The sequence below is a fragment of the Acomys minous genome (assembly GCF_964271855.1).
Source record: "Acomys minous genome assembly, chromosome: 1".
Classification (NCBI taxonomy): domain Eukaryota; kingdom Metazoa; phylum Chordata; class Mammalia; order Rodentia; family Muridae; genus Acomys; species Acomys minous.
Window position 1 is genome coordinate 54,337,512 of NC_140483.1, and position 26,946 is coordinate 54,364,457.

The 26,946-nt window shown below is 51.0% G+C and overlaps 1 protein-coding gene across 11 annotated transcripts in view; it reads left to right on the forward strand.

The window, feature by feature from the left end:
• Nucleotides 1–26,946, forward strand: part of NAV1 (neuron navigator 1) — a 260,939-nt gene that overhangs the window by 201,630 nt on the left and 32,363 nt on the right. For all 11 annotated transcript variants that reach the window (XM_084786365.1, XM_084786366.1, XM_084786361.1 and 8 more), the window contains 4 exons: nt 23,241–23,379; nt 23,538–23,835; nt 25,217–25,910; nt 26,247–26,684. In XM_084786365.1, the coding sequence (XP_084642491.1) occupies nt 23,241–23,379; nt 23,538–23,835; nt 25,217–25,910; nt 26,247–26,684 (1,569 nt within the window). The remainder of the gene's footprint in view (nt 1–23,240; nt 23,380–23,537; nt 23,836–25,216; nt 25,911–26,246; nt 26,685–26,946) is intronic.

A 26,946-nucleotide genomic window follows, 5' to 3' on the forward strand; every position in this document is an offset into this window, starting at 1 on the left:
AGAATTTCCCAGGAATTACTTGGTGTGGAGTTAAAGAAGCAACAATAATTCCTTCCGCTTCCACTTGACTGCTTGGCTGTCTCAGGCAGTAGCATACCTAACTGACTGACAGGATGCTTTCGGATGTTTTGTTTTGTCTTCTGGATGCAGAGACATGATGATAAAGACCTAGTGTTGGGCCCTGGAGATGCTCAGCAGATAAAAGGGGCCCTTGCCCCTAAACCTGAGGGTTTTAGTTCCATCCCTGGGACACATATCATAAAAAGAGAGAACCTTCTTAGGAGTTGTCCTCTGACCTTCACACACACACACACACACACACACACACACACACACACACACACAGACACATACAAATAAATAAATGAGTACCTTTTATTTGGGGGGGGGAAGCATTAAAATTAGCTAAGTGTGATGGCACAGCATTTGGGAGGCTGATGCAGGAGGATAACCATCAGTTCCAGGTCAGGCTTAGCTACATGGTGAATTCCAGACCAGCCTGGACTATAGAGAGATATCTTATCTCAATAAACCAGTAAATGCCTGGTATAGAAAAAGCCCTGGATTGAACATGAGCCTGAATCCGGGAAGTAGCCCCTGCCTATGGTAACACAAGGGGTAATAATGTGTACACAAGTGTGTGGTGGTCTGCTTAGGCTGCCATGATAACATAATACAGGTCAAAGGGCTTAAACAACAAAAATGTGTTCTGTCATAGCTCTGAAATTCTAGGTTGGTGCTGCTGGAGTTGGTTTCTGATGAAGCCGCCATTCCTGGCTTGTGAACAGCTGCCTCCCCACTGTCTCTCTGACACTGTGCTCACCAAGAGAAAGCTCTGGGCTTTGCCTCCTCAGTAGGATATCAACCATACGGGACTAGAGCCCCACCCTGTGCCCTCATCCTCATCTCTAAACACCAGTCCGTATATGAATGGGGGGAACATGTTCAGTCTGCAACAATGTTTGGCCTGGAGACGAGGCTCTGTGTTAGTGCTCGTGCTTAGATCCAGCCTCTGGTGTCTCAGCTCTCTAGGTTCAGTCCCCAGTGCCAAAGAAATATTATAAATTTAAGGATTTTCCTTGAAGAACAACAACAACAAAAAAGTAAATACCAGTCACTATCAAAGAGCAGTGATAAGACGGTGTGGTGGCGCACACCTTTAATCCCAGCACTCAGGAGGCAGAGACAGGCTGATCTCTATGAGTTTGAGGCCAGCCAAGGCTACCTAGTGAGACCCTGCCTCAAAATAAATAAAAAGTAACTAACTAAGCAAAACAATAAAAATTTAAAACTGCAGAGTGTTATGGAGGCAAGATGAGAATTTTAAAGAAAAGTTTCTGGCTCATAGACACTTAGAGTCTTGAAAATGTTTTGGGATTCCAGAACCTTAAACGTGGGTGCAGAATTCTGTAGTGAACAGTAAGGCCGCCCGGCTCTCCAGACCACAAGTGTCCTCGTCCTAACTGAGCGTAAAGCAGTGGCTTGACACTAGGGTGGTGGCTTTATCTTGTCCAAGGCAGTTCTACCTGGGATTGGACCTCTAGTGATTCCAATGCCACCTCTTAGATATATCTTAGACCTTTTAGGAAAGAGGGTGAGCTACGGCATGTCAGGACTCCAGCAAGGAAGACGTTAACGCAAGTGAGACCAGGCAGACAGATGTTTCCTCACTTTTTTGTTACATCATCAAAAAGTGCAGCAGAAGTGCCCTGGTGTGCGTTAGAGCGGCTTTTTATACTCTTCGTGGTGTACTAGTTCTGTGTTTATTTACACCAACTGCCTTGCTAAATGCCTTGGGGAACCTTGGCAGTCACTTTAGAAATTATGGCTGAGCGACTTAAAAGAAAAAGACAGCAATGGAAACCTGTGATTTCAGAATTGCACAGAATGACTGAGGCCTAGTAGGACGGGGACAGGGTAGAGTAGACATGGGGTTGGTGGCAGCGGGGGACGGGGGTAGAGTAGACATGGGGTTGGTGGCAGCGGGGGACGGGGGTAGAGTAGACATGGGGTTGGTGGCAGTGGGGGACAGGGGTAGAGTAGACATGGGGTTGGTGGCAGCGGGGGACAGGGGTAGAGTAGACATGGGGTTGGTGGCAGTGGGGGACAGGGGTAGAGTAGACATGGGGTTGGTGGCAGCGGGGGACGGGGTAGAGTAGACATGGGGTTGGTGGCAGTGGGGACGGGGGTAGAGTAGACATGGGGTTGGTGGCAGCGGGGGATGGGGGTAGAGTAGACATGGGGTTGGTGGCAGTGGGGGACAGGGGTAGAGTAGACATGGGGTTGGTGGCAGTGGGGACAGGGGTAGAGTAGACATGGGGTTGGTGGCAGCGGGGACAGGGGTAGAGTAGACATGGGGTTGGTGGCAGCGGGGGACAGGGGTAGAGTAGACATGGGGTTGGTGGCAGCGGGGGACAGGGGTAGAGTAGACATGGGGTTGGTGGCAGCGGGGGATGGGGGTAGAGTAGACATGGGGTTGGTGGCAGCGGGGGACAGGGGTAGAGTAGACATGGGGTTGGTGGCAGCGGGGGATGGGGGTAGAGTAGACATGGGGTTGGTGGCAGCGGGGGACAGGGGTAGAGTAGACATGGGGTTGGTGGCAGCGGGGACAGGGGTAGAGTAGACATGGGGTTGGTGGCAGCGGGGGACAGGGGTAGAGTAGACATGGGGTTGGTGGCAGCGGGGGACAGGGGTAGAGTAGACATGGGGTTGGTGGCAGCGGGGGACAGGGGTAGAGTAGACATGGGGTTGGTGGCAGCGGGGGACAGGGGTAGAGTAGACATGGGGTTGGTGGCAGTGGGGACAGGGGTAGAGTAGACATGGGGTTGGTGGCAGCGGGGGACAGGGGTAGAGTAGACATGGGGTTGGTGGCAGTGGGGACAGGGGTAGAGTAGACATGGGGTTGGTGGCAGCGGGGGACAGGGGTAGAGTAGACATGGGGTTGGTGGCAGTGGGGACAGGGGTAGAGTAGACATGGGGTTGGTGGCAGTGGGGACAGGGGTAGAGTAGACATGGGGTTGGTGGCAGCGGGGGACAGGGGTAGAGTAGACATGGGGTTGGTGGCAGCGGGGACAGGGGTAGAGTAGACATGGGGTTGGTGGCAGCGGGGGACAGGGGTAGAGTAGACATGGGGTTGGTGGCAGCGGGGGACAGGGGTAGAGTAGACATGGGGTTGGTGGCAGCGGGGGACGGGGGTAGAGTAGACATGGGGTTGGTGGCAGCGGGGGATGGGGGTAGAGTAGACATGGGGTTGGTGGCAGCGGGGGACAGGGGTAGAGTAGACATGGGGTTGGTGGCAGCGGGGGATGGGGGTAGAGTAGACATGGGGTTGGTGGCAGCGGGGGATGGGGGTAGAGTAGACATGGGGTTGGTGGCAGCGGGGGATGGGGGTAGAGTAGACATGGGGTTGGTGGCAGTGGGGACAGGGGTAGAGTAGACATGGGGTTGGTGGCAGTGGGGACAGGGGTAGAGTAGACATGGGGTTGGTGGCAGTGGGGACAGGGGTAGAGTAGACATGGGGTTGGTGGCAGTGGGGACAGGGGTAGAGTAGACATGGGGTTGGTGGCAGCGGGGATGGGGGTAGAGTAGACATGGGGTTGGTGGCAGCGGGGGACAGGGGTAGAGTAGACATGGGGTTGGTGGCAGCGGGGGATGGGGGTAGAGTAGACATGGGGTTGGTGGCAGCGGGGGATGGGGGTAGAGTAGACATGGGGTTGGTGGCAGCGGGGGACAGGGGTAGAGTAGACATGGGGTTGGTGGCAGCGGGGGATGGGGGTAGAGTAGACATGGGGTTGGTGGCAGTGGGGACAGGGGTAGAGTAGACATGGGGTTGGTGGCAGCGGGGATGGGGGTAGAGTAGACATGGGGTTGGTGGCAGCGGGGGACAGGGGTAGAGTAGACATGGGGTTGGTGGCAGCGGGGGATGGGGGTAGAGTAGACATGGGGTTGGTGGCAGCGGGGGACAGGGGTAGAGTAGACATGGGGTTGGTGGCAGCGGGGGACAGGGGTAGAGTAGACATGGGGTTGGTGGCAGCGGGGGATGGGGGTAGAGTAGACATGGGGTTGGTGGCAGCGGGGGATGGGGGTAGAGTAGACATGGGGTTGGTGGCAGCGGGGACAGGGGTAGAGTAGACATGGGGTTGGTGGCAGCGGGGGATGGGGGTAGAGTAGACATGGGGTTGGTGTCAGTGGGGACAGGGGTAGAGTAGACATGGGGTTGGTGGCAGTGGGGACAGGGGTAGAGTAGACATGGGGTTGGTGGCAGCGGGGGATGGGGGTAGAGTAGACATGGGGTTGGTGGCAGCGGGGACAGGGGTAGAGTAGACATGGGGTTGGTGGCAGTGGGGACAGGGGTAGAGTAGACATGGGGTTGGTGGCAGCGGGGGATGGGGGTAGAGTAGACATGGGGTTGGTGGCAGCGGGGACAGGGGTAGAGTAGACATGGGGTTGGTGGCAGTGGGGACGGGGGTAGAGTAGACATGGGGTTGGTGGCAGCGGGGGATGGGGGTAGAGTAGACATGGGGTTGGTGGCAGTGGGGACAGGGGTAGAGTAGACATGGGGTTGGTGGCAGTGGGGACAGGGGTAGAGTAGACATGGGGTTGGTGGCAGTGGGGACAGGGGTAGAGTAGACATGGGGTTGGTGGCAGTGGGGACAGGGGTAGAGTAGACATGGGGTTGGTGGCAGCGGGGGACAGGGGTAGAGTAGACATGGGGTTGGTGGCAGTGGGGACAGGGGTAGAGTAGACATGGGGTTGGTGGCAGTGGGGACAGGGGTAGAGTAGACATGGGGTTGGTGGCAGCGGGGATGGGGGTAGAGTAGACATGGGGTTGGTGGCAGTGGGGACAGGGGTAGAGTAGACATGGGGTTGGTGGCAGTGGGGACAGGGGTAGAGTAGACATGGGGTTGGTGGCAGCGGGGATGGGGGTAGAGTAGACATGGGGTTGGTGGCAGTGGGGACAGGGGGTAGAGTAGACATGGGGTTGGTGGCAGCGGGGGACAGGGGTAGAGTAGACATGGGGTTGGTGGCAGTGGGGACAGGGGTAGAGTAGACATGGGGTTGGTGGCAGTGGGGACAGGGGTAGAGTAGACATGGGGTTGGTGGCAGCGGGGATGGGGGTAGAGTAGACATGGGGTTGGTGGCAGTGGGGACAGGGGTAGAGTAGACATGGGGTTGGTGGCAGTGGGGACAGGGGTAGAGTAGACATGGGGTTGGTGGCAGTGGGGACAGGGGTAGAGTAGACATGGGGTTGGTGGCAGCGGGGATGGGGGTAGAGTAGACATGGGGTTGGTGGCAGTGGGGACAGGGGTAGAGTAGACATGGGGTTGGTGGCAGTGGGGACAGGGGTAGAGTAGACATGGGGTTGGTGGCAGTGGGGACAGGGGTAGAGTAGACATGGGGTTGGTGGCAGTGGGGACAGGGGTAGAGTAGACATGGGGTTGGTGGCAGTGGGGATGGGGGTAGAGTAGACATGGGGTTGGTGGCAGTGGGGACAGGGGTAGAGTAGACATGGGGTTGGTGGCAGTGGGGACAGGGGTAGAGTAGACATGGGGTTGGTGGCAGCGGGGATGGGGGTAGAGTAGACATGGGGTTGGTGGCAGTGGGGACAGGGGTAGAGTAGACATGGGGTTGGTGGCAGCGGGGGACAGGGGTAGAGTAGACATGGGGTTGGTGGCAGTGGGGACAGGGGTAGAGTAGACATGGGGTTGGTGGCAGCGGGGACGGGGGTAGAGTAGACATGGGGTTGGTGGCAGCGGGGACAGGGGTAGAGTAGACATGGGGTTGGTGGCAGTGGGGACAGGGGTAGAGTAGACATGGGGTTGGTGGCAGCGGGGGATGGGGGTAGAGTAGACATGGGGTTGGTGGCAGCGGGGGATGGGGGTAGAGTAGACATGGGGTTGGTGGCAGCGGGGGATGGGGGTAGAGTAGACATGGGGTTGGTGGCAGCGGGGACGGGGGTAGAGTAGACATGGGGTTGGTGGCAGCGGGGGATGGGGGTAGAGTAGACATGGGGTTGGTGGCAGCGGGGGATGGGGGTAGAGTAGACATGGGGTTGGTGGCAGCGGGGGACAGGGGTAGAGTAGACATGGGGTTGGTGGCAGTGGGGACAGGGGTAGAGTAGACATGGGGTTGGTGGCAGCGGGGACGGGGGTAGAGTAGACATGGGGTTGGTGGCAGCGGGGGATGGGGGTAGAGTAGACATGGGGTTGGTGGCAGTGGGGACAGGGGTAGAGTAGACATGGGGTTGGTGGCAGCGGGGGATGGGGGTAGAGTAGACATGGGGTTGGTGGCAGTGGGGACAGGGGTAGAGTAGACATGGGGTTGGTGGCAGCGGGGGACAGGGGTAGAGTAGACATGGGGTTGGTGGCAGTGGGGACAGGGGTAGAGTAGACATGGGGTTGGTGGCAGTGGGGACAGGGGTAGAGTAGACATGGGGTTGGTGGCAGTGGGGACAGGGGTAGAGTAGACATGGGGTTGGTGGCAGTGGGGACGGGGGTAGAGTAGACATGGGGTTGGTGGCAGTGGGGACAGGGGTAGAGTAGACATGGGGTTGGTGGCAGTGGGGACAGGGGTAGAGTAGACATGGGGTTGGTGGCAGTGGGGACAGGGGTAGAGTAGACATGGGGTTGGTGGCAGTGGGGACAGGGGTAGAGTAGACATGGGGTTGGTGGCAGTGGGGACGGGGGTAGAGTAGACATGGGGTTGGTGGCAGCGGGGGATGGGGGTAGAGTAGACATGGGGTTGGTGGCAGCGGGGATGGGGGTAGAGTAGACATGGGGTTGGTGGCAGTGGGGACAGGGGTAGAGTAGACATGGGGTTGGTGGCAGTGGGGGACAGGGGTAGAGTAGACATGGGGTTGGTGGCAGTGGGGACAGGGGTAGAGTAGACATGGGGTTGGTGGCAGTGGGGACAGGGGTAGAGTAGACATGGGGTTGGTGGCAGTGGGGACGGGGGTAGAGTAGACATGGGGTTGGTGGCAGCGGGCGATGGGGGTAGAGTAGACATGGGGTTGGTGGCAGTGGGGACAGGGGTAGAGTAGACATGGGGTTGGTGGCAGTGGGGACAGGGGTAGAGTAGACATGGGGTTGGTGGCAGTGGGGACGGGGGTAGAGTAGACATGGGGTTGGTGGCAGCGGGGACAGGGGTAGAGTAGACATGGGGTTGGTGGCAGTGGGGACAGGGGTAGAGTAGACATGGGGTTGGTGGCAGTGGGGACAGGGGTAGAGTAGACATGGGGTTGGTGGCAGTGGGGACAGGGGTAGAGTAGACATGGGGTTGGTGGCAGCGGGGGACAGGGGTAGAGTAGACATGGGGTTGGTGGCAGCGGGGATGGGGGTAGAGTAGACATGGGGTTGGTGGCAGCGGGGACAGGGGTAGAGTAGACATGGGGTTGGTGGCAGCGGGGGACAGGGGTAGAGTAGACATGGGGTTGGTGGCAGCGGGGGACAGGGGTAGAGTAGACATGGGGTTGGTGGCAGCGGGGGACAGGGGTAGAGTAGACATGGGGTTGGTGGCAGCGGGGACGGGGGTAGAGTAGACATGGGGTTGGTGGCAGCGGGGGACAGGGGTAGAGTAGACATGGGGTTGGTGGCAGCGGGGGATGGGGGTAGAGTAGACATGGGGTTGGTGGCAGCGGGGGATGGGGGTAGAGTAGACATGGGGTTGGTGGCAGTGGGGACAGGGGTAGAGTAGACATGGGGTTGGTGGCAGTGGGGGACAGGGGTAGAGTAGACATGGAGTTGGTGGCAGCGGGGGACGGGGGTAGAGTAGACATGGGGTTGGTGGCAGCGGGGACAGGGGTAGAGTAGACATGGGGTTGGTGGCAGCGGGGGACGGGGGTAGAGTAGACATGGGGTTGGTGGCAGCGGGGGACAGGGGTAGAGTAGACATGGGGTTGGTGGCAGTGGGGACAGGGGTAGAGTAGACATGGGGTTGGTGGCAGTGGGGACGGGGGTAGAGTAGACATGGGGTTGGTGGCAGTGGGGACAGGGGTAGAGTAGACATGGGGTTGGTGGCAGTGGGGACAGGGGTAGAGTAGACATGGGGTTGGTGGCAGTGGGGACAGGGGTAGAGTAGACATGGGGTTGGTGGCAGTGGGGACAGGGGTAGAGTAGACATGGGGTTGGTGGCAGTGGGGACAGGGGTAGAGTAGACATGGGGTTGGTGGCAGTGGGGACAGGGGTAGAGTAGACATGGGGTTGGTGGCAGCGGGGGACAGGGGTAGAGTAGACATGGGGTTGGTGGCAGCGGGGACGGGGGTAGAGTAGACATGGGGTTGGTGGCAGCGGGGGATGGGGGTAGAGTAGACATGGGGTTGGTGGCAGTGGGGACAGGGGTAGAGTAGACATGGGGTTGGTGGCAGTGGGGACAGGGGTAGAGTAGACATGGGGTTGGTGGCAGCGGGGGATGGGGGTAGAGTAGACATGGGGTTGGTGGCAGCGGGGACAGGGGTAGAGTAGACATGGGGTTGGTGGCAGCGGGGGACAGGGGTAGAGTAGACATGGGGTTGGTGGCAGTGGGGACAGGGGTAGAGTAGACATGGGGTTGGTGGCAGCGGGGGACAGGGGTAGAGTAGACATGGGGTTGGTGGCAGTGGGGACAGGGGTAGAGTAGACATGGGGTTGGTGGCAGTGGGGACAGGGGTAGAGTAGACATGGGGTTGGTGGCAGTGGGGACAGGGGTAGAGTAGACATGGGGTTGGTGGCAGCGGGGGACAGGGGTAGAGTAGACATGGGGTTGGTGGCAGCGGGGACAGGGGTAGAGTAGACATGGGGTTGGTGGCAGTGGGGACAGGGGTAGAGTAGACATGGGGTTGGTGGCAGCGGGGGATGGGGGTAGAGTAGACATGGGGTTGGTGGCAGCGGGGACAGGGGTAGAGTAGACATGGGGTTGGTGGCAGTGGGGGACAGGGGGTAGAGTAGACATGGGGTTGGTGGCAGCGGGGACAGGGGTAGAGTAGACATGGGGTTGGTGGCAGCGGGGGATGGGGGTAGAGTAGACATGGGGTTGGTGGCAGTGGGGGACAGGAGTAGGGGATACTTGTCCTGACTTTCCCTTCAGCTGGGTTTGATCCCAGGAATATTTCCAAATTCTGTAGAATTAACCTTTGATTTTCCCAGTTGGGTCAAGGACAAAATTTGTTTCTAAGTGTGGCAACAGGTACCCTCAAGTGGTGGCCTCCCGGGCTATGGTGCCTTCTTTCTCTGCTTCTGTATTTAGTGTCTTGTAACACATCGACTTCAGGGATCCCTAATTCAGCCAGCATCTGTTGTGAATTAAGGCTCAGCATCTAAGAGCTGTTCTGTTACTCAAGCTGGACCAAAGGAGGTGGATGACATGTACCCTCTGGGGTGCTGGGAAGGTAGTGAAATCTTCAGGGAGGAGCCTCACTGAAAGAAGGGGATCCCTGATGGTGGTTGGTGAGGCATAGCCTGGCCCCACTTTCTGTTCTCTCTCTGCTTCCTGAGTGAGGACACGGTGTGACCAGCAGCTTCCTGTGCTGCTCACTCATGATGGACTGTCTCCCCCAGGATCTCTAAAGCAAAATAAACCCTTCTCCCCTAAGTTTCTGGGGTATTTTGTCACAGCAGCGAGAACATCATTAGGACAGGAAGTGTCAGCTGGGCGTGTGGCACACACCTTTAATCCCAGCACTGGGGAGGCAGAGGTAGGCAGATCTCTGTGAGTTCGAGGTCAGCCTGGTCTACAAAAGATAATCCAGGATAGCCAGGACTGTTACACAGAGAAACCCTGACTCGAAAAACCTTTAAAAAAAAAAAAAAAAAAAAAGACAGGAAGTGTCTTTAGCTATTAATGCCATTAGTTTTCTACACTTACTGGTTTTTTTTTTGTTGTTGTTGTTGTTTTGTTTTCCCAAGACAGGGTTTCTCTGTGTAGCCTTGGCTGTCCTGGACTCACTTTGTAGACCAGGCTGGCCTCGAACTCATAGCGATCCACCTACCTCCACCTCCCGAGTGCTGGGATTAAAGGTGTGCGCCACCACCACCTGGCCCGCACTTACTGTTAATATATTGTAAAGGCGAAGTGAATTCTAATTGCATAATTCTCTAAGTTCATATACCTTGTTCTTCAGAGTTTTTCCTTGGTGATCTTTACCTTTGCTTAAAACTTGGCCTATCTCTCATCCTGGCCTCTCTACTACAACCCCCTCCATCCTCAACCCCCACCCCCACCCCCACCCCCACCCCTACCCCCCCCCCACCCCACCCCCCCCCACCCCCGTCTCCCCCTTCCTCTCTTCCTCTCCTCCCATTGTCTGGCTTTGTTGGCCAGTTTAGCCTAGCTCGCTGCTATCCGTGCCAAACCACAGACATGTAATGGCGCAGACACTCCACTCCCCCTTGTGCTGGGAGTCCTCTGAGTCCACATGGGGGTGAGAAGCAAGGGAGATAACTGACTTTTAAGAATTCCTCTAGAAGGTCTTTGAAGCTGAGCACCGCACAGTGGCACATTTTATCCGGATTCCTCCACCACCGCTGCCGCCCTCACTAAGTAACACAGGCTAGCCCCAGGTCTTGCTAGTCTCCCACCTCAGCCTCCCGAGTACTGGGCGGGAGGACAGGCATGCGCTGCCAGTCACAGCCCCGCTGTCTGTCTTAGAAACACTTACCCCTTTTAGCCTATTGAGTACCCTCAACACTGTCTGCTAACTCAGCGTGTGCACTGACATTGTTATTCTGCCACGTTTGGTGCCAGTGAGGAGGAGGATGGGTGAAGTTCACCACAGCCTGTAGCCTTTTCAGGCCACGGGGAGTACTATAGCAGCGAATGACATCAATTGCATTGACCTGCATCTTCCTATTGGGGACAGAGCTTTCCAATACAAATGAAACGCAAGCCTTGTGTGGAATTTTAAACTTCCCAGGACAAACAGGTTTGGTTGGTTGGTTTTGAGTTTGTTTTTGTGTTTTTGAGATGGGGCTTCTCTGTGTAGCCTTGCCTGGCCTGGACTCATTCTGTAGACCAGCTGGCCTCGAACTCACAGAGATCCACCTGCCTCTGCCTTCCTGAGTGTTGGGATTAAAGGTGTACATCAACTGCGCCCAGCTAGAAACAGTTTTTAAAAAGTAAACAAGGGGAAATTAATTAATGTCTTTTTAATCCAATACATCTAAAATACTGTTTTAAAATAGAACTTATATGAAAATTATTAGTAAAGATTTTCCCCATTCCTTTCTTCCTACTAAGTGTTTGAAAACCTACTGCAATCTCAACTTGAACTTGCCACATTTGCAGACACTCTTGTGACTACCATGTCAGCGCGGATCTAGATCGCCACTCTGCTTTAAAAGAAAATATTTAAAATAATTCAAAAAGCTGAGCAGCCAATTCCCATCACCATGGACAGGGCCCAGTCACCGTGATGGATTGTGTTCTCTTAAACCCGGAGCCAAAATAAACCAGAGGCAGACTGAGAGAGAACAGGGAGTCTGTCTGCTGTAGCCGCCCAGGTCCCCATGACTCTGAGTCACCCCGGGGAGGGGGAGGGGGGGAGCGGGAAGCATGGAATCTCACCTCCCCGAAGAATGTACAGAAGACAAACGAGCAGCGAGAGAGCGATGAAATCCTGGATTGGTTGAATTAAGAGTCTCAAATATGTTCCCTTGTTCAGATGCATCAACTTAGGTTTAGCCTGAGACAAATAGTTGTTTCTGTCATTTGTTCGAGATGTCATAATTCTGTCTCTTCCTGACAAGAGTGTGTAACGTACTGTGAGGCTTTTAAGGCAAGTAAGTGCTAACATAAGGACCAGACATGAAAAATAAACGAACATTTAATGTTGAGTTATCTTTTTTTTTAACCTACCAGAAGTTTTATATGATTAGATCTATTTTATCCATCAGTTTATCTTTTTTTCACTCTTCTAATTTTCTAAAGATTTATTTTTATTTATGTTTATTTTTATTTAATTTTATATATACACGACTGTTAGGCCCACACGTATGCAGTGCACATAGAGGCTGGAAGATGGCATCAGTTCCTTTAGAACTGGAGTTACAGGTGGTTGTGAGCTGCCATATGGATCCTGGGAATCGAACCTGGGTCCTTGGAAGACCAACCAGCACTTCTAACTGTTGAGCCATCTCTGGTTGCTCTAATTTTTCAAGACAGGGTCTCACGTTGCGGCCCAGGTTGGCCTAGAGCTCAGCACAGTCCTCCTGTCTTTGCTTCCTAAGTGCTAGGAGTATGTACTAGTGTCTTGTCTTCTTGTTGCCATGACAAAACACCTGACACAGCAGCGTAAAGAAGGAAGGTTTTTGTTTTGGCTCACAGTTCAGGAGTGTAGTCTGTCGGGTCCATTGGATTAAGACAGCAGAACTTTGAGGTAGCTGAACACATCCTGTCTGCAGTCAGAGAGCAGCACCGCTTTCTGCTCAGCTCGCTTTTATGCACTTCAGTTCGATTAATCAAATCTAGATAATCCCTTACAGGCTGCATTAATCTAAATAACCCTTCATCGGCCCCACTGGTTTGTCTCCTAGGGAATTCTAGAGCTTGCCAAGTTGTCAATATGAAGGGTCACAGATGACAGGTCAGTGGAGCCTGGCCTGAAAATAACTTTTCTAAAAATAATCTATCTATCTATCTATCTATCTATCTATCTATCTATCTATCTATCTATGAGTGTGTGTAAGCACATAGGTAGAGGTCAGAGGACAACTTGTGGTAGGTAGTTCTTTCCTTCTAGCTTTCGGAGCATGTCTGCTGGGACTTCCTCTGGTCCTGACATTGTCCATAACTTTCTTATAGCTACATCAGATTAGAGTTAAAGTACAGATCTCTTTTTGCTACTTCAAGTGTACTCTTGCTGATAGGCTGGGGGTAGAGGAGGGCGTGGATCAGTTGGTAAAGTGCTTGCCTTGTAGGCACAAGGTCCCGAGTTCAGACCACATAGAGCTTTTATTTTGTTTTGTTTTGTTTTGTTTTGTTTCTTTGTGTAGCCTTGGCTGTAGTGGAGTCCCTTTGTAGACCAGATGTCTGCCTCCCAAGTGCTGGGATTAAAGGTGTGCATCACCATGCCTGGCTCCCACATAGAGTTTTATGTAAACTTCTCTTTCCCCTTAAAGAATTAAGAATAATTTGAGTAGATATGATAAACTAGCCTCCCTCGCTATACAACCATCCCATGGCAGCCATAGAGAAAACAGTGAATTATGAAAGTGCTGCTTCCTTGTGGATCCATGGACATTCTAGCCCTTGGGGGATCTGGAGCCACCTGCTCAGCTTGACTAGAGGATGCTCTGATCCCTTTGTCATGGTTGCCCACTTAACTATAACGCAGGCAACCAGCCCTCCCCAGGTGTGACCTTTCACCCTTCCGCTCCCATGTGATGTGTGCACATTTGATAGACTACAGTGCTCCCTGGTTGGTAAAACGATGGAGACTCCGGAGCCTTCTGACTCCAGCTCTGGCTTTTCATGCTTGTTGGGTGATCTGCTTCCCTGGAGTCCAGCACATTGTGAGGCCAAATGACTTCCAGCTATCCTGAGCCTGTTTACAGTCTAGATAGCGGTGACAGTTTTTCTCTGTCCTAGATGGGAAAGTAGGAAGTTTGGAGTATCTCCTGAATATGTCACGGTAGGCTTCCAAGCCTCTAAACTCTTCCTGAAGATAATCCCAAGGGAGAAGACAAAAGGGGGAGTGGGAGGGAGCATTTAAACCAACTTACTATAGTGTAGGTACTTCTCTACAGTCAGAGAAGAAAGTAAGGTTCCATATGCACAGCTCTTACCCATGAAGCAATAGTTTGAGAAATATATATATTCTGGACAGAAGAGCCAGTCCAGTGCTCAAGTGTGGCTTTTGAGAACTTGTAACACAAAAGCAATAATTCTTTTTTCCTATGCAGGCAACAAGCTAGTCTACCCTTCAGTTAGCGGGGCCACACCCTTGGCCCTCTGGCCTCCTTGGCCATTCTAGTTTCATGGTTTACTTGGGCCCAAAATGTGGGGAACAGACAGTATGAGAGAAGTCTGGGAGGGGTGACCAATCCTAGCCAAGAGCTATGGGAATGTTGGTGTTTTTCCCAGAGGGGAGGAGAGCTCCCTGCCCCATGTATCACCACGTGTCCGCACAGACACAAACAGAGCAGTGTTCAGTTGAGCTGGCCTCCTCACAGTCCTTCTTTTCATCCTACAGCAGAGATGGGGTGCACCGGAGTGTTCCTTAGACTGGGGTGTCAGTGCTAGGAAGTGGGCAAGAAAACAAGAAGGGTAATCAGTTTCCATTATTACAGCCTAGATGAAGAGCCTTATTTATACGAAGGGCAGTCAGGGGGAGAATTTATCCAGAGGGATGATAGAGGGCCACAGTACACGGCATTCTTACCTACCAGGAATACAGAGGATATGCAGTAAACGTAACACTGATTAACCTATTTATTTTGTGTGAGTGTGTCTCTGAGAGAGACAGGGAGGTGAGGAGTGAGTGAGAGCACCCCAGATCACGTGGGTAGAGAAAGGTCAGAGGACAACTTGTTCAGGCAGGGTCTCTCATTGCTTCTGCTATGAAAACTACCCCAGGCTAGCTGCTCCTCAGACTTGGTTCTGCTGTCCTTATCTCCATCTTGCTTTAGGTGTGCAGGGATTACAGACAGAAGCCACCACGTCCAGCATTACATGGGTTCTGGGAATTGAACTTGGGTCTTCAGGCTTATATATATGGCCAGCGCTTTTTTAAAAGCTATTTTTCTGGCCAATTATTCTAATTGAACTAAGTTCCAGAAGGGAGTGAGCTGTTCCTAGGAGAGAGAATGCACGGGTGTTTTATCATCATGTGGTAGTAGGGAACACAAATCCACCATGGAGGAGGAGAAAAAGAGAATGGCTGAATTTCATACAAAATAAAAGTTGCCATGGGCTAGCTACACAATCCCGCATCACAGAACGTGGGTACCCACTCCTCATTGTTCCCTGGGAGTCCATCCCTAAGTGCACCGTAGCGGTGAGCTGAAGGCTGAAGGCAGGGTGGAAAGCTGAGAACACCCAACACACACCCAGCAGACACAAGGCCTTCAGAGTCATAGTGCAGCACAGTGAAGTCTGAGAGCAGGACAGGAGGGTAGAGAAAGGCCCTCCAAAGCGCCAGGACCTTCATGAGCATATAGTGCAGGACGGAAAGCTGGTAGCGGGTGCCTAGTGGCTGGGCTACATGGCGTGGAGAGAACACTCTGGAGTCTTATTGTGTTCAGAGCAAAGTTCTTAATGAAAGGGCCATCTTGCTCCTACACTGGAGAATTGACTAAGTCTGACAACAAAACCCAGACCCAGGTGTTCGGTGGAGCTTGCTCTGAACCACTCAACTGTGGTCCTTTTTCAGATATTTGTATCACCATGTAATTTAAACAAAACAAAACAAAACCACAAGACTCAAAAAGAACTAGAAACACATGACTAAGGAGGAAAATATTGACCAGAAGTAGACCTGCAGATGACCAAGATACAAAGATTAGCCAATGAGAGATGTCAGTACTCTTTATAAATATCTTTAAGGATCTATTAAGGGTTAATTGGATTCTTGAAAAGATTATGGACTTTAACAATTAGCTGGAAGATATTTATAACCTGTGTGTGCATACACACACACACACACACACACACACACACACACACACACACACACAGAGCAAGGATTGTTTGGAAACAAATTACTAGATAGTTATGCTAGTAGTAGTCCCAAAGTCATTCCCCCTTCCTTGAATGAGGTTTTGCGTTCCTACTTTTATATAAACCAGGAATTCAGGTGAGTCGAGAGTGACTGCTATTTCAAGATGCCAGATAAGCAACGTAGATGAGATTCAGTGCCATCCCTCAGCGAAATTTGTTCCACTGAAGAGAGCTACAAACTTATCTCCGGGCAGAGCACGCTGAAAGAGGAAGAGGGGGAGCTTTCTTCTGGCAAGGAGGATCATGGGAAACCTGTGGAAGATGTGGCGTTTGGTCTTAGCCCTGAAAAAAGGCCAGATGTCCATGTGAGATGGACAGGCCTTGTGTCCACTGATGGAAAAACCCTGGGACAATGCCTGGACTCCAAAATCTTCATGAGCACCCAAGTCATGGCACAGTGGGGACAGAACCAGAGTCCCCTGAAAGGCCTGTGTTCCTGATTTCTGGGATCTTAACTTTTCATTGTTCCATTTGTATTCAGCCTAATCCCTACATGATTATGCACAGTCCGGTCCGTCTTCTGTTCTGAAAGTAGATAAAAGTAATACTGTGTTATGACCTAGCAGCTCTCCCAGAATCAGAGTCTTACACTGGTTCCTTCTGCATCAGTTGCCTGGGGGAAGTGGTTGTCTAAGCTTATGAAAAGATTAGATTATAAGGAATGCTGAAGTCTCTCTGCTGTTTTTATATCCTGGTGGGTTTACATCTAGCTTGTTGCTGCCCAGTTCTCTCGTCCCCACCTGAGATCTGCTTGAGAAACAAAAGTAAGGAGAAATAGGAGGACCAGACAGCATTCAGGACTATCCATGAGGAAAGAGAGTGAGTTTCTCTTTTGGCTGGAGAGAGAGAGAGAGAGAGAGAGAGAGAGAGAGAGAGAGAGAGAGAGAGAGAGAGAGAGAGAGAGAGAGAGAAGTAGGAGGAAGCCACAAAGAGCTTGGAGTGGGGCAGGCCCTCTGCCTGCCAAACGACAGATGCAGTAGCTCTCCATCATCTGAGTCTGTGCTCCTCTGTACGTGGCCTCTCTCTCCCTGCTCTCCTGAATGGCTGCTGTTTGCTGTGTGGTCCTCTGAGTCATTCCCTGGTAAACTGTGCAAACTCTTCTACAGATTTTCAGTCCTTATACTTTAAGCAGCTGTATGTTTCAGGATGGAAAGTGTCCATCCAGCCACTTTTCTCCTATAACTCTTAATTTGAAAAAACAAAAAAACCCTTCTAGATGGTTCTTTCTTTCCTGTCTTTTCGTCTCTGTGGTTAGATTATGAAACTTAAATCTGCCATCTCTCCAGTGAACCAAAAGCTGTCTACCTGGGTATCTCACATCCCCACCTGCAGAAAACAAATGTCATTTGGAACCATTTTGTTGCTGATCATTTGATATATTTTACAACTACCACAAGAGTAAAACGATAATTATAAAGATTTTTTCTTGTTATAAAATCATTAATATAAAGAATAAAAGAAGCCGGGTGATGGTAGTGCCACACCTTTAACCACTTGGGAGACAGAGGCAGAAGGATCTCTGAGTTCAAGGCCAGCCGGGTCTACAGAGTGAGTTCCAAGACAGCCAGGGCTACACAGAGAAAGAAACTCTGTCTCAAAAAGCAAGAAGAGGGGCGGGAGAAGAAGGAGGAAGGGAAGAGAAGAGGAGAGAGACACATGCCTCTCATAATGCCAGCACTCAGGAAGCTAAGGAACATCACAGAGTCAGAGGCTAGTGTGGGCTACACACCAAGACCCTATCTAGGGCTGGCTGGTTCAGCAGGTTAAGGAACTTGCTGCTAAGCCTGACAACCTGAGTTCAATCCCCAGACCCTACATGGTGGAAGAAGAAAACCAAATACACATGATATCCTTCTTCTACATGTGAGCTATGGCATGCAACACATGCCTGCCAACACACACACACACACACACACACACACACACACACACACACAAGAAAAAGACCCCGTGTGAAAAAGAAGAGCTGATAGTGAAGAGAGTGTGAGGGCTGAAAGTGAGAATGGCAAGTGGGAGCTGATCTGTGAGCCTCGGAGCTGACGCCTAAGCCAGCAGTGAGGTCTGGTGCGGTGCTGTTTGTACTCTAGAACTCTCAAAAGTCTGCCTGTGATAGCATCAGCCACCTCTATGGGGTCGCGCAGGAAGACTAAGACAAGGGGACTAGTTAAAACTGCAAACCCCACATGGACTCTCCTGTCACCTTCTTAGTGGGCTTTCCCTTTATCAGCAGAAGGCCAGACATCATCTTTGGAGAGAGGAAGATGGGGTTTTTGGAGTACTGTCTCTTTGGTTCCTAATACAGGGCAGCACAGCGTCTGAACCAAAACCAATAGGGACCGGGTGAAAGTGCGCCTGTGGAACGGTCAGCCTCCGCAGTGCTCCTCAGACTCGGGGTTCTGCGGACTTTGACCCTTCCGGCTAGAGTTTGGGAGATTCCGCTCTAGAAAAATCTGGTCAACTCAGGAGAAAAGTGCTTGACTAACTGGCGGCAGGCCAGTCATACCTACTGTCCTAAAGCCATAGGTGGCAAGACCTACCCTGTGTGCACAGATCTTCTAAGCAATAGAGAGTGTTCCTGTCTTACACAGGGACTGTCACACATTATCCCGTCAGTTGTCTCTTATCACTGATCCCTCCTTCTCCTAGTCCTCCTCGCCCATCCCCCACTCCAGCCCCAGACAGGAGCTCACTCTGTAGCTAGCGCCAGCTGACTTGGGATGACCAATGCAAGTAAGACAAAGTACCGTGATACAAGAGTCTGAGAAAAATTGTCCACCTCCCTTCCAAATAGGTGAATGAGCTCTCAGAATGTCTGTGAGAACTGTGGGAAGATATAAAAGAAGGGGGTGTTGTTTAAAAACAAACAAAAACTTACAAGTTAAAAATATTCTAACAGAAATTAAAAATCGGAGAGAGGATAAATTTCTCTTTGAAAAGTGGCACTAAGAAACGCTTAAGATAGCTGGGCAGTGGTAGCACACACTTTTAATCCCAGCACTCAGGAAGCAGAGGCAGGTGGATCTCTGTGAGTTTGAGGCCAGCCAGGTCTACAGAGTTAGTTCCAGGACAGCCAGGGAGACACAAAGAAACCCTGTCTTGAACCCCACCTCCCCCAAAAAGTAAGAAAAGCTTAAGGAACCAGAGACTGTCAGCCTAGAAATTCATTATTTTTATAAAAGACATTCTAGAAGAGAAATGAAAAATGAAAAAGAAATTATCAAAAGCAAAATTTGAGAGGTAGAGCCAAGAGGATCAGGGGTTTAAGGCCATGCTCAGCCACGCAGTGAGTTTCTAGGCAGCTTAGACAACATATGAGACTGTCTCAAGAGGAAGAGGAAAAGAGCTGGTGAGATGGCTTAGTGGGTAAAAGCGTTTGCCACAGAAGCCTGAAAACCTGAGTTGAGCCCCAGAGCTGACAAAAGCGGTGGTTGTTCACATCTGTGACCCCAGCATTCCTAAGGCAAGATGGAAGCTAGAGAGTAGGCCCTGCCTCAGCAATGACCCCTCCGTGGCGCTTTCCTAGGAGCCTTGGGGAAGAGCTGCTTCGTTAGGTCAGGGCAGTAAAGCAAAACCAGGTGAGCAGCCTGTAGTGTGGAGGCGTGACCCTGCAGATGGGGAACAGACAACTAAAGGGCAGAAATGTACACCTGCAGGCCAGAAAAAGGCATCAGATCACATTATAGATGGTTGTGAGCCACCATGTGGTTACTGGGAATTGAACTCAGGTCCTCTGGAAGAGCACTCAGTGCTTTTAACCTCTGAGCCATCTCTCCAGCCCTATATTACTTTTCTCATTTTTTTTTTTTTAAAGACAAGAAATATGCTCCCCCTGGCTGAGCACCCCTAATAGAGATGCTTAAGCCTTTGCACAAACTGCAAATTTGCCGGGAAGTTTTTAACTCCTCGCTAGCCTTCCCTGGTCATTTTAGGTTTTTATGTTTCATTGTAGTAAAGAGTTCAGCAGGAATGGCTTTGGGGAAGGAAGGTTTGAACCCTCTCTTAGAAAACAGACTTTTGGGGCTGGAGAGATGGCTCAGAGGCTCAGGTTAAGAGCACTGGCTGCTCTTCCAGGGAATCTGGGTTCGATCCCCAGCACCCACTTGGCAGCTCACAACCATTTGTAACTCCAGTCCCAAGGACACCTTCTTCGGAATTCTGTGGGTGACAGACAGATGTGCAGACAAAACACCCATACACATAAATTAAACAAGAAAATAAGTAGATTTTTATTTGTTTGGGTTGTGGGATTTTTTTGTTTTGTTTTGTTTTTCTTTTTCTTTTTTGGTTTTTGGTTTTTCGAGACAGGGTTTCTCTGTAGCCTTGGCTATCCTGGACTCGCTTTGTAGACCAGGTTGGCCTCGAACTCACAACGATCCACCTGCCTCTGCCTCCCGAGTGTGGGGATTAAAGGCATGCGCCACCATGTCTGGCATAAGTACATTTTTAAAGAAAGAAAGAAAAGGGAAAAACAAAAAAAACAAAAAACAAAAAAAAAGAAAGAAAGAAATTCCCTGCTCTCATTTGGCGTCGGTCTCACTATAATGGCTAGCAAACAAAGGTGCATTCTGGGTCCCTGGATTGCTGCAGAGTCCCTCCACGGAGAGCTGTCCCTGCTGCAGGCTCTCGATTACCAATAATTAATCTCAGATGAAAGATTCAGTACTTGGGCTTCCTCTGCCTCTGACCTAAGAGAACACGCTGTGAATAGTTTGTTTGTTTGCCTGCCAGAGATCTTATCTGGGCCCATAAGAGCTGATAGGATCATTGAGTCAGCATTGATCTTTCCTCAGCACCTCTTTTCTGGGGGGGGGGGGGGTAAGAGGCAGGGATATCTCAAGCCTGGATAAAAAGGAGACTTAATGTATGACACAGGGGTCATTCAGTAACAGCTATATTTAATGGTAGTAAAAGCTAAATAACTCTGCAGGATTTCCTAATCCCCATGTTTTCTCTGCTCTTTCTCAATGTATTTGGCTAAATCACTACAGAGCAACCAAGCCAAGTGGCCAAACCACCCACTTTCTTATTCCCAGCACATGAAGTAGAGGGAAGCCAGCTGAGATCCAGGCCAGGCTCATAAATGACTTGTGTGTCTGATTTTTGTTCCATTATCTGAAACTCAAAATAAATTAAAACAACAACAAAAAAGCCCAAATATTTTCCAAATACCGGCAAATTCACATGCACAAAAAGTCTCCAGGCTCGTATGCATGCAAAGCTGATCCACAGACCCATTCTGAGCAGACAGAAGACTTAGAGATTAATTCCTAAGGCACACACAGATGCTCTCGTGTACCAAGCTTATGGAACTCCTGCGTTCAGTTCGAGAATCTCAAGACAAAGTGAAGGCTAAAGATCTTTTTAGGAAGGGCTTGCAGCAGGGGACCGTGGGAGAGGTGTCCTGAAGACAAACTTCAGACTGACAAAACGGTGGTCATTACAGAGCCTGGTAGCCCAGGCCTGCAATCCCAGCTACTAAAGAGACTGAGGCAGGAGGATGGATATATCTGTCTGGGCTATATAGTGAGTTCACAGCTTACCTGGGCAACTTAGTGAGACCGGTGTCTCAAATTCTCAAAAAAGAAAAAAAGATAAACAAAGCGAGAAAGTGACTTAGTTGGGGATGTAGTTCAGTGGTAGAGCATATACCCTAGTGCATGTGAGGCCCTGAGCGCCATCCCTGGGAACACACGTGCACACTAGTGAACATGGTGCAACAGAGGCCCGAGGCGAGCATACAGAGATAGACCAAGAAGGTGATAGACATGCAGAGATAGCATTTGATTCAGATATTTAGAATAAACTTACTATAAAAAGGGGCTAGAGAGGTGGCTCGGCAGTTAAGAGCACTGTCTGCACTTTCAGAGGTCCTGAGTTCAATTCCCGACAACCACCTGGTGACTCAATAACCATCTATAATGTGATCTGATGCCCTCTTCTGGCGGGCAGGTGAGCATGCAGATAGAGCACTCATATGTAAAATAAATAAATAAATAAATAAAAACTATTTTAAAAATTAAGTTTCCTTGGGCAGTGGTGGCACATGCCTTTAATCCCAGCACTCGGGAGGCAGAGGCAGGTGGATCTCTGTGAGTTCGAGGCCAGCCTGGTCTACAGAGTGAGTTCTGGGACAGCCAAGTCTACACAGAGAAACTCTGACTCAACAAAACAAAACAAAACAAAACAAAACAAAAGCAAATTAAGTTTCTGACTACAACTTGTTAAACTTAAAAATTGAACAGAGGAAGGGTAGAAGGACCAAGCTGTGAAGATATCAAGATATAGTAAGCTCATTTTGAACAGAGGCCTGGGTTTCTAGCTACAAATGTTTGAGTACAGACATTGGACACATCTCTCCTCAGTACCTTACATCTGATATATATTTTTTTAAATTAGCTTTGAACTGACTGTTACTCAGCAGGAATCTGGCCCCTCTGCCTGGCCACAGCACCCTAAGGTTAGCATCTCTACCAGAAGAGCGGCAAGTTTAGGAGCAGACCCCAGGGGAGCAATGAGAAGGGGCAGGATTGGAGAGGTAGCTCAGCAGTAGGGAACTTAACCTCAAATGCAGAAAGCCCTGGGTCCAGCCTCCAGCATGGCCAAAAGGCAGAGAAATCTTTGCCTGGCCTCTGTTACTAGGTGTGGCAAGTTTTAGAGGTCAGGCGGTGGTGGTGCACGCCTTTAATCCCAGCACTTGGGAGGCAGAGGCAGGCGGATCTTTGAGTCAGAGAACAGCCTGGTCTACAGAGTCCAGGACAGCCAGGGCTACCCAGAGAAACCCTGTCTCAAAAAACTAAAATGGATGGATAGATGGATGGATGGATGAGTAGATGAATAGTAAAGTTTAGAAAGTACACGGATGCCTGGAAAATACATCTATAATTGAACAAAAATACAAGATTGTGCCTGGCACAGTGGTGCATGCCTCTAATCTCAGCACTTGGGGAAGCAGAGGCAGGCGGATCTCTGTGAGTTCGAGGCCAGCCTGGTCCACAGAGTGAGTCCAGGACAGCCAAGGCTACACAGAGAGACCCTGTCTTAAAACAAAGCGAAAAATAGAAGATTGTAAGAGTGGAAGTTGTTTACCTTAAAGTTGGTTTGCATAATTAGATGGATCTAAAAATGCCTTGTCTTTTTTTTTTTTTTTTAATGTTAGTTATGGCTGTTTTGTGTGTAAATGCTGTGGTACAGTGGACTCTCACCACACTGTCCTGGTGGAGGACAGAAGACAGCTTTAAGGGATCGGTTCTCCCCTTCCATCTTTATGCGGGATCTGGAGATCAAACTCAGGTTGTCAATTTGGCAGAGCCATCTCAGCAGCTTCTCCTTGTCTTTATAGTGTAGCTTCCTGCTAAAGAAGTACAACACATCTCTTGCTAAGTACCAACTGCTGCCTCCTCTTATAAAGGAGTATCATCATCAAGTTGCAAGACTGTTTAAGTCACACTTGGAAAACGATGGGCCAACCCCAAACCTTCACCATCCCCCTGAGGCCCTGTGCCTAGCACTGGCTTCAGTGCTAACTGCTCACCTTCCTCCGTCTTGTCCTGCAGCTGGGATGAGAGCAGCTCCATCAGCAGCGGGCTCAGCGATGCCTCAGACAACCTCAGCTCAGAAGAGTTCAATGCCAGCTCGTCCCTCAACTCCCTCCCAACAACTCCCACGGCTTCCCGCAGGAGCTCTACAATAGTGGTAAGTGACCTTTGTAAACATCTAGGCCCCCAGGCCCAGGTGAAACACAAAGCAAACTGGGCAAGACCTGGGCAGATGTTGTAAATGTTGTCATTGTGGCACACCCCACCCCCACCCCCCATCTAGAATGACACTCTGCTTTCTCCTCTTCTCATTAGCTACGCACAGACTCAGAGAAGCGCTCCCTGGCAGAGAGTGGGCTGAACTGGTTTAGCGAATCAGAGGAGAAGGCCCCCAAAAAACTGGAGTACGACAGCGGCAGCCTGAAGATGGAACCAGGAGCTTCAAAGTGGCGGAGAGAGCGTCCGGAAAGCTGTGATGACTCGTCCAGGGGCGGGGAACTGAAAAAGCCCATCAGCCTGGGGCATCCAGGGTCCTTGAAGAAGGGCAAGACCCCACCAGTGGCTGTCACCTCGCCCATCACTCACACAGCCCAGAGTGCCCTCAAAGTCGCAGGTGAGTCGGAATAAAGGACAGGATAAGAGCGAAGACTTTTTTCCTGATTTTTCGAGACAGGATTTCTCTGTAGCCTTGGCTGTCCTGGAGTCGCTTTGTAGACCAGGCTGGCCTCGAACTCACGGAGATCTACCTGCCTCTGCCTCCCAAGTGCTGGAATTAAAGGTATGTGCCACCATGCTGGGTCCACAAAGACCTTTCGTTGATGATTTTCCTTAATGATCACAAACCTATAGAATGATAGCAAACATTTGCATAAGCGCTTTAAGGTGCAGCATCCTTTCTGGTCCTTAGGACAGTCCTGTGAGTTATGAAAGATTGGGTGTTGTTAGCTCTGATTTACAAATGTGGGAACTAACTCAGGGGTCAGGTGTAGCTGAGCTATAGTCACATAGCTGGTAAGACAAACCGGTGGGACAGGGTTTTTAAAAATATTTATTTATTGTATATATATTATGCAAACACGCGCACACACACACACACACACACACACACACACACACACACTATGTGCTCTGTCTTTACACACACACCAGAGGGAGGGAAGCAGATCTCATTGCAGATGGTTGTGAGTCATCATGTGGCTGCTGGGAATTGAACTCAGGACTGGAAAAAGCAGTCAGTGCTCTTTACTGCCAAAGCCATCTCTCCTCCCCCCCCCCCCCCCCCCCCCCCGCCTCCCATCCCAAGACAGGTTTGCCCTCCCTTCAGATGATTCCCACTGGTTTCTTTCTTTCCTTCCCCAAGGCATACTTCTTAGGACCTCAAGGGTCCTAAAGGTTAAGTGGCTATAGAAAAAGAAGTACAGCCAGGCATGGTGGTGCACACCTTTAATCGCAGCACTGGAGAGGCAGAGGCAGGCGGATCTCTGAGTTTGAGGCCAGCCTGGTCTACAGAGCCAAGTTCCAGGATAGCCAGGGCTATACAGAGAATCTGTGTCTCAAATAAAACAAGAAAACCACCAACCAACCACCAGAAGTGCATTGTTCCCGGGTTTACCCCTTGGGCCTCTTTTAGCTTTAATCAACGTTTTTTTCTAGTGTCTAGACATTGCTTCGTCTGATTCATTGCATCCCCTCCTTCTTGCCCGTCCATGACCAGTTATTAGACACGCTTCCTTCTTGATCATTTTTGAGGTTGCCTCTGCCGTTTTAACCAAAATAAATCATCCTATGGAAAACAATAAAACAAACTAAATGAAAGCCTGCTTCCTCCCACAGTCCCTCTGGCAGAAACTGTATCTGCCTATCCAGTGTCCATTTGTCCTTATTTAGGTCTCTAATAATATATAGACCATGGTTCCTTTTCCCCTAGAGAGAAAGAAAAGTGTTTTCAAGATATCATGATAGCAACTCCTCCTCTGTTCCCTGCCCTCTCTCAGGCAAGCCCGAAGGCAAAGCTACAGACAAGGGCAAGCTCGCAGTCAAGAACACTGGGCTGCAGCGTTCCTCTTCTGATGCTGGCCGGGACCGTCTGAGCGATGCCAAGAAGCCCCCCTCTGGAATTGCTCGCCCCTCTACTTCAGGATCCTTTGGCTATAAGAAGCCTCCCCCCACTACAGGCACAGCTACTGTCATGCAGACAGGTAGCTCAGCCACTCTCAGCAAGATCCAGAAGTCCTCAGGTATCCCCGTCAAGCCAGTGAATGGACGCAAGACGAGCTTAGACGTGTCCAACAGTGCAGAACCCGGATTCCTGGCTCCTGGAGCACGATCCAACATCCAATACCGTAGCCTGCCCAGGCCAGCCAAGTCCAGTTCTATGAGTGTGACTGGTGGGCGGGGTGGACCTCGCCCTGTTAGCAGCAGCATTGACCCCAGTCTCCTCAGCACCAAGCAAGGAGGCCTTACGCCCTCCAGACTGAAAGAACCATCCAAGGTTGCCAGTGGTCGGACCACTCCGGCTCCTGTCAATCAGACTGATCGGGAAAAGGAAAAGGCTAAAGCCAAGGCTGTGGCCTTGGACTCAGACAACATCTCCCTGAAGAGCACTGGCTCTCCCGAAAGCACTCCCAAGAACCAAGCCAGCCACCCTCCAGCCACCAAGTTAGCAGAGCTGCCACCTACCCCTCTCAGGTACCCACACAGGGCAACGTCTTTCTTCTCTGTTTATCCTGACTGAGACTAGATGTGGCATGGCCTGTCCACTGCTGGCTCCTGACCTTTGTGTGGATCCTTCCTCTCTCCTCTGTGCCGTTTCTTCTCTCTGAAAACTCACTTTGTTCCGTGTCCACACTGTCTTGTCTTTAGTACCTATGCGAGTGGTGTTGCTATGTTTATTTGCACATTTTCCCAATTGCGTGTGTTCCCTTATGACTGAAGATGACCAGGGGGGAAAAAAAGGGGAAACTAAAAAAGATTGCCCTGTAATTTGCTATTCTGAATATCTCATTCTATTTTCACTCCTCTCAGGGCCACAGCTAAAAGCTTTGTCAAGCCACCCTCACTAGCCAACCTAGACAAGGTCAACTCCAACAGTTTGGATCTACCATCTTCCAGCGACACCCATGCCTCAAAGGTCCCAGATCTGCATGCTACCAGCTCATCAACTGGGGGCCCTCCCCCCTCTTCTTGCTTCACCCCCAGTCCAGCACCCATCCTCAATATTAACTCAGCCAGCTTCTCCCAGGGCCTGGAGCTCATGAGTGGTTTCAGTGTCCCAAAGGAGACCCGCATGTACCCCAAACTCTCAGGCCTGCACAGGAGCATGGAGTCCCTCCAGATGCCCATGAGCCTGCCCAGTGCCTTCCCCAGCAGTTCTCCCATCCCCACCCCACCTGCTGCCCCATCGGAAGAAGAGACAGAAGAGCTGCCCTGGAGCGGAAGCCCCAGAGCCGGACAACTGGACAGGTATGTGGTCTCCGCCAGCTGAGCCTGCCTCGGACTCCTGTGGCTGTCAGCAGTTCCGTCCATTACCGCACTGTGACTTTTGTGTGTTTGTTTTGTCACATTTTTAAAAAATTAATTAATTTACTATTATGTATGCAGTATCCTGCCTACATGTACACCTGCAGGCCAGAAGAGGACATCAGATCTCATTATAGATGGTTGTGAGCCACCATGTGGTTGCTGGGAATTGAACTGAAGACCTTTGGGAAGAGCAGTCGGTGCT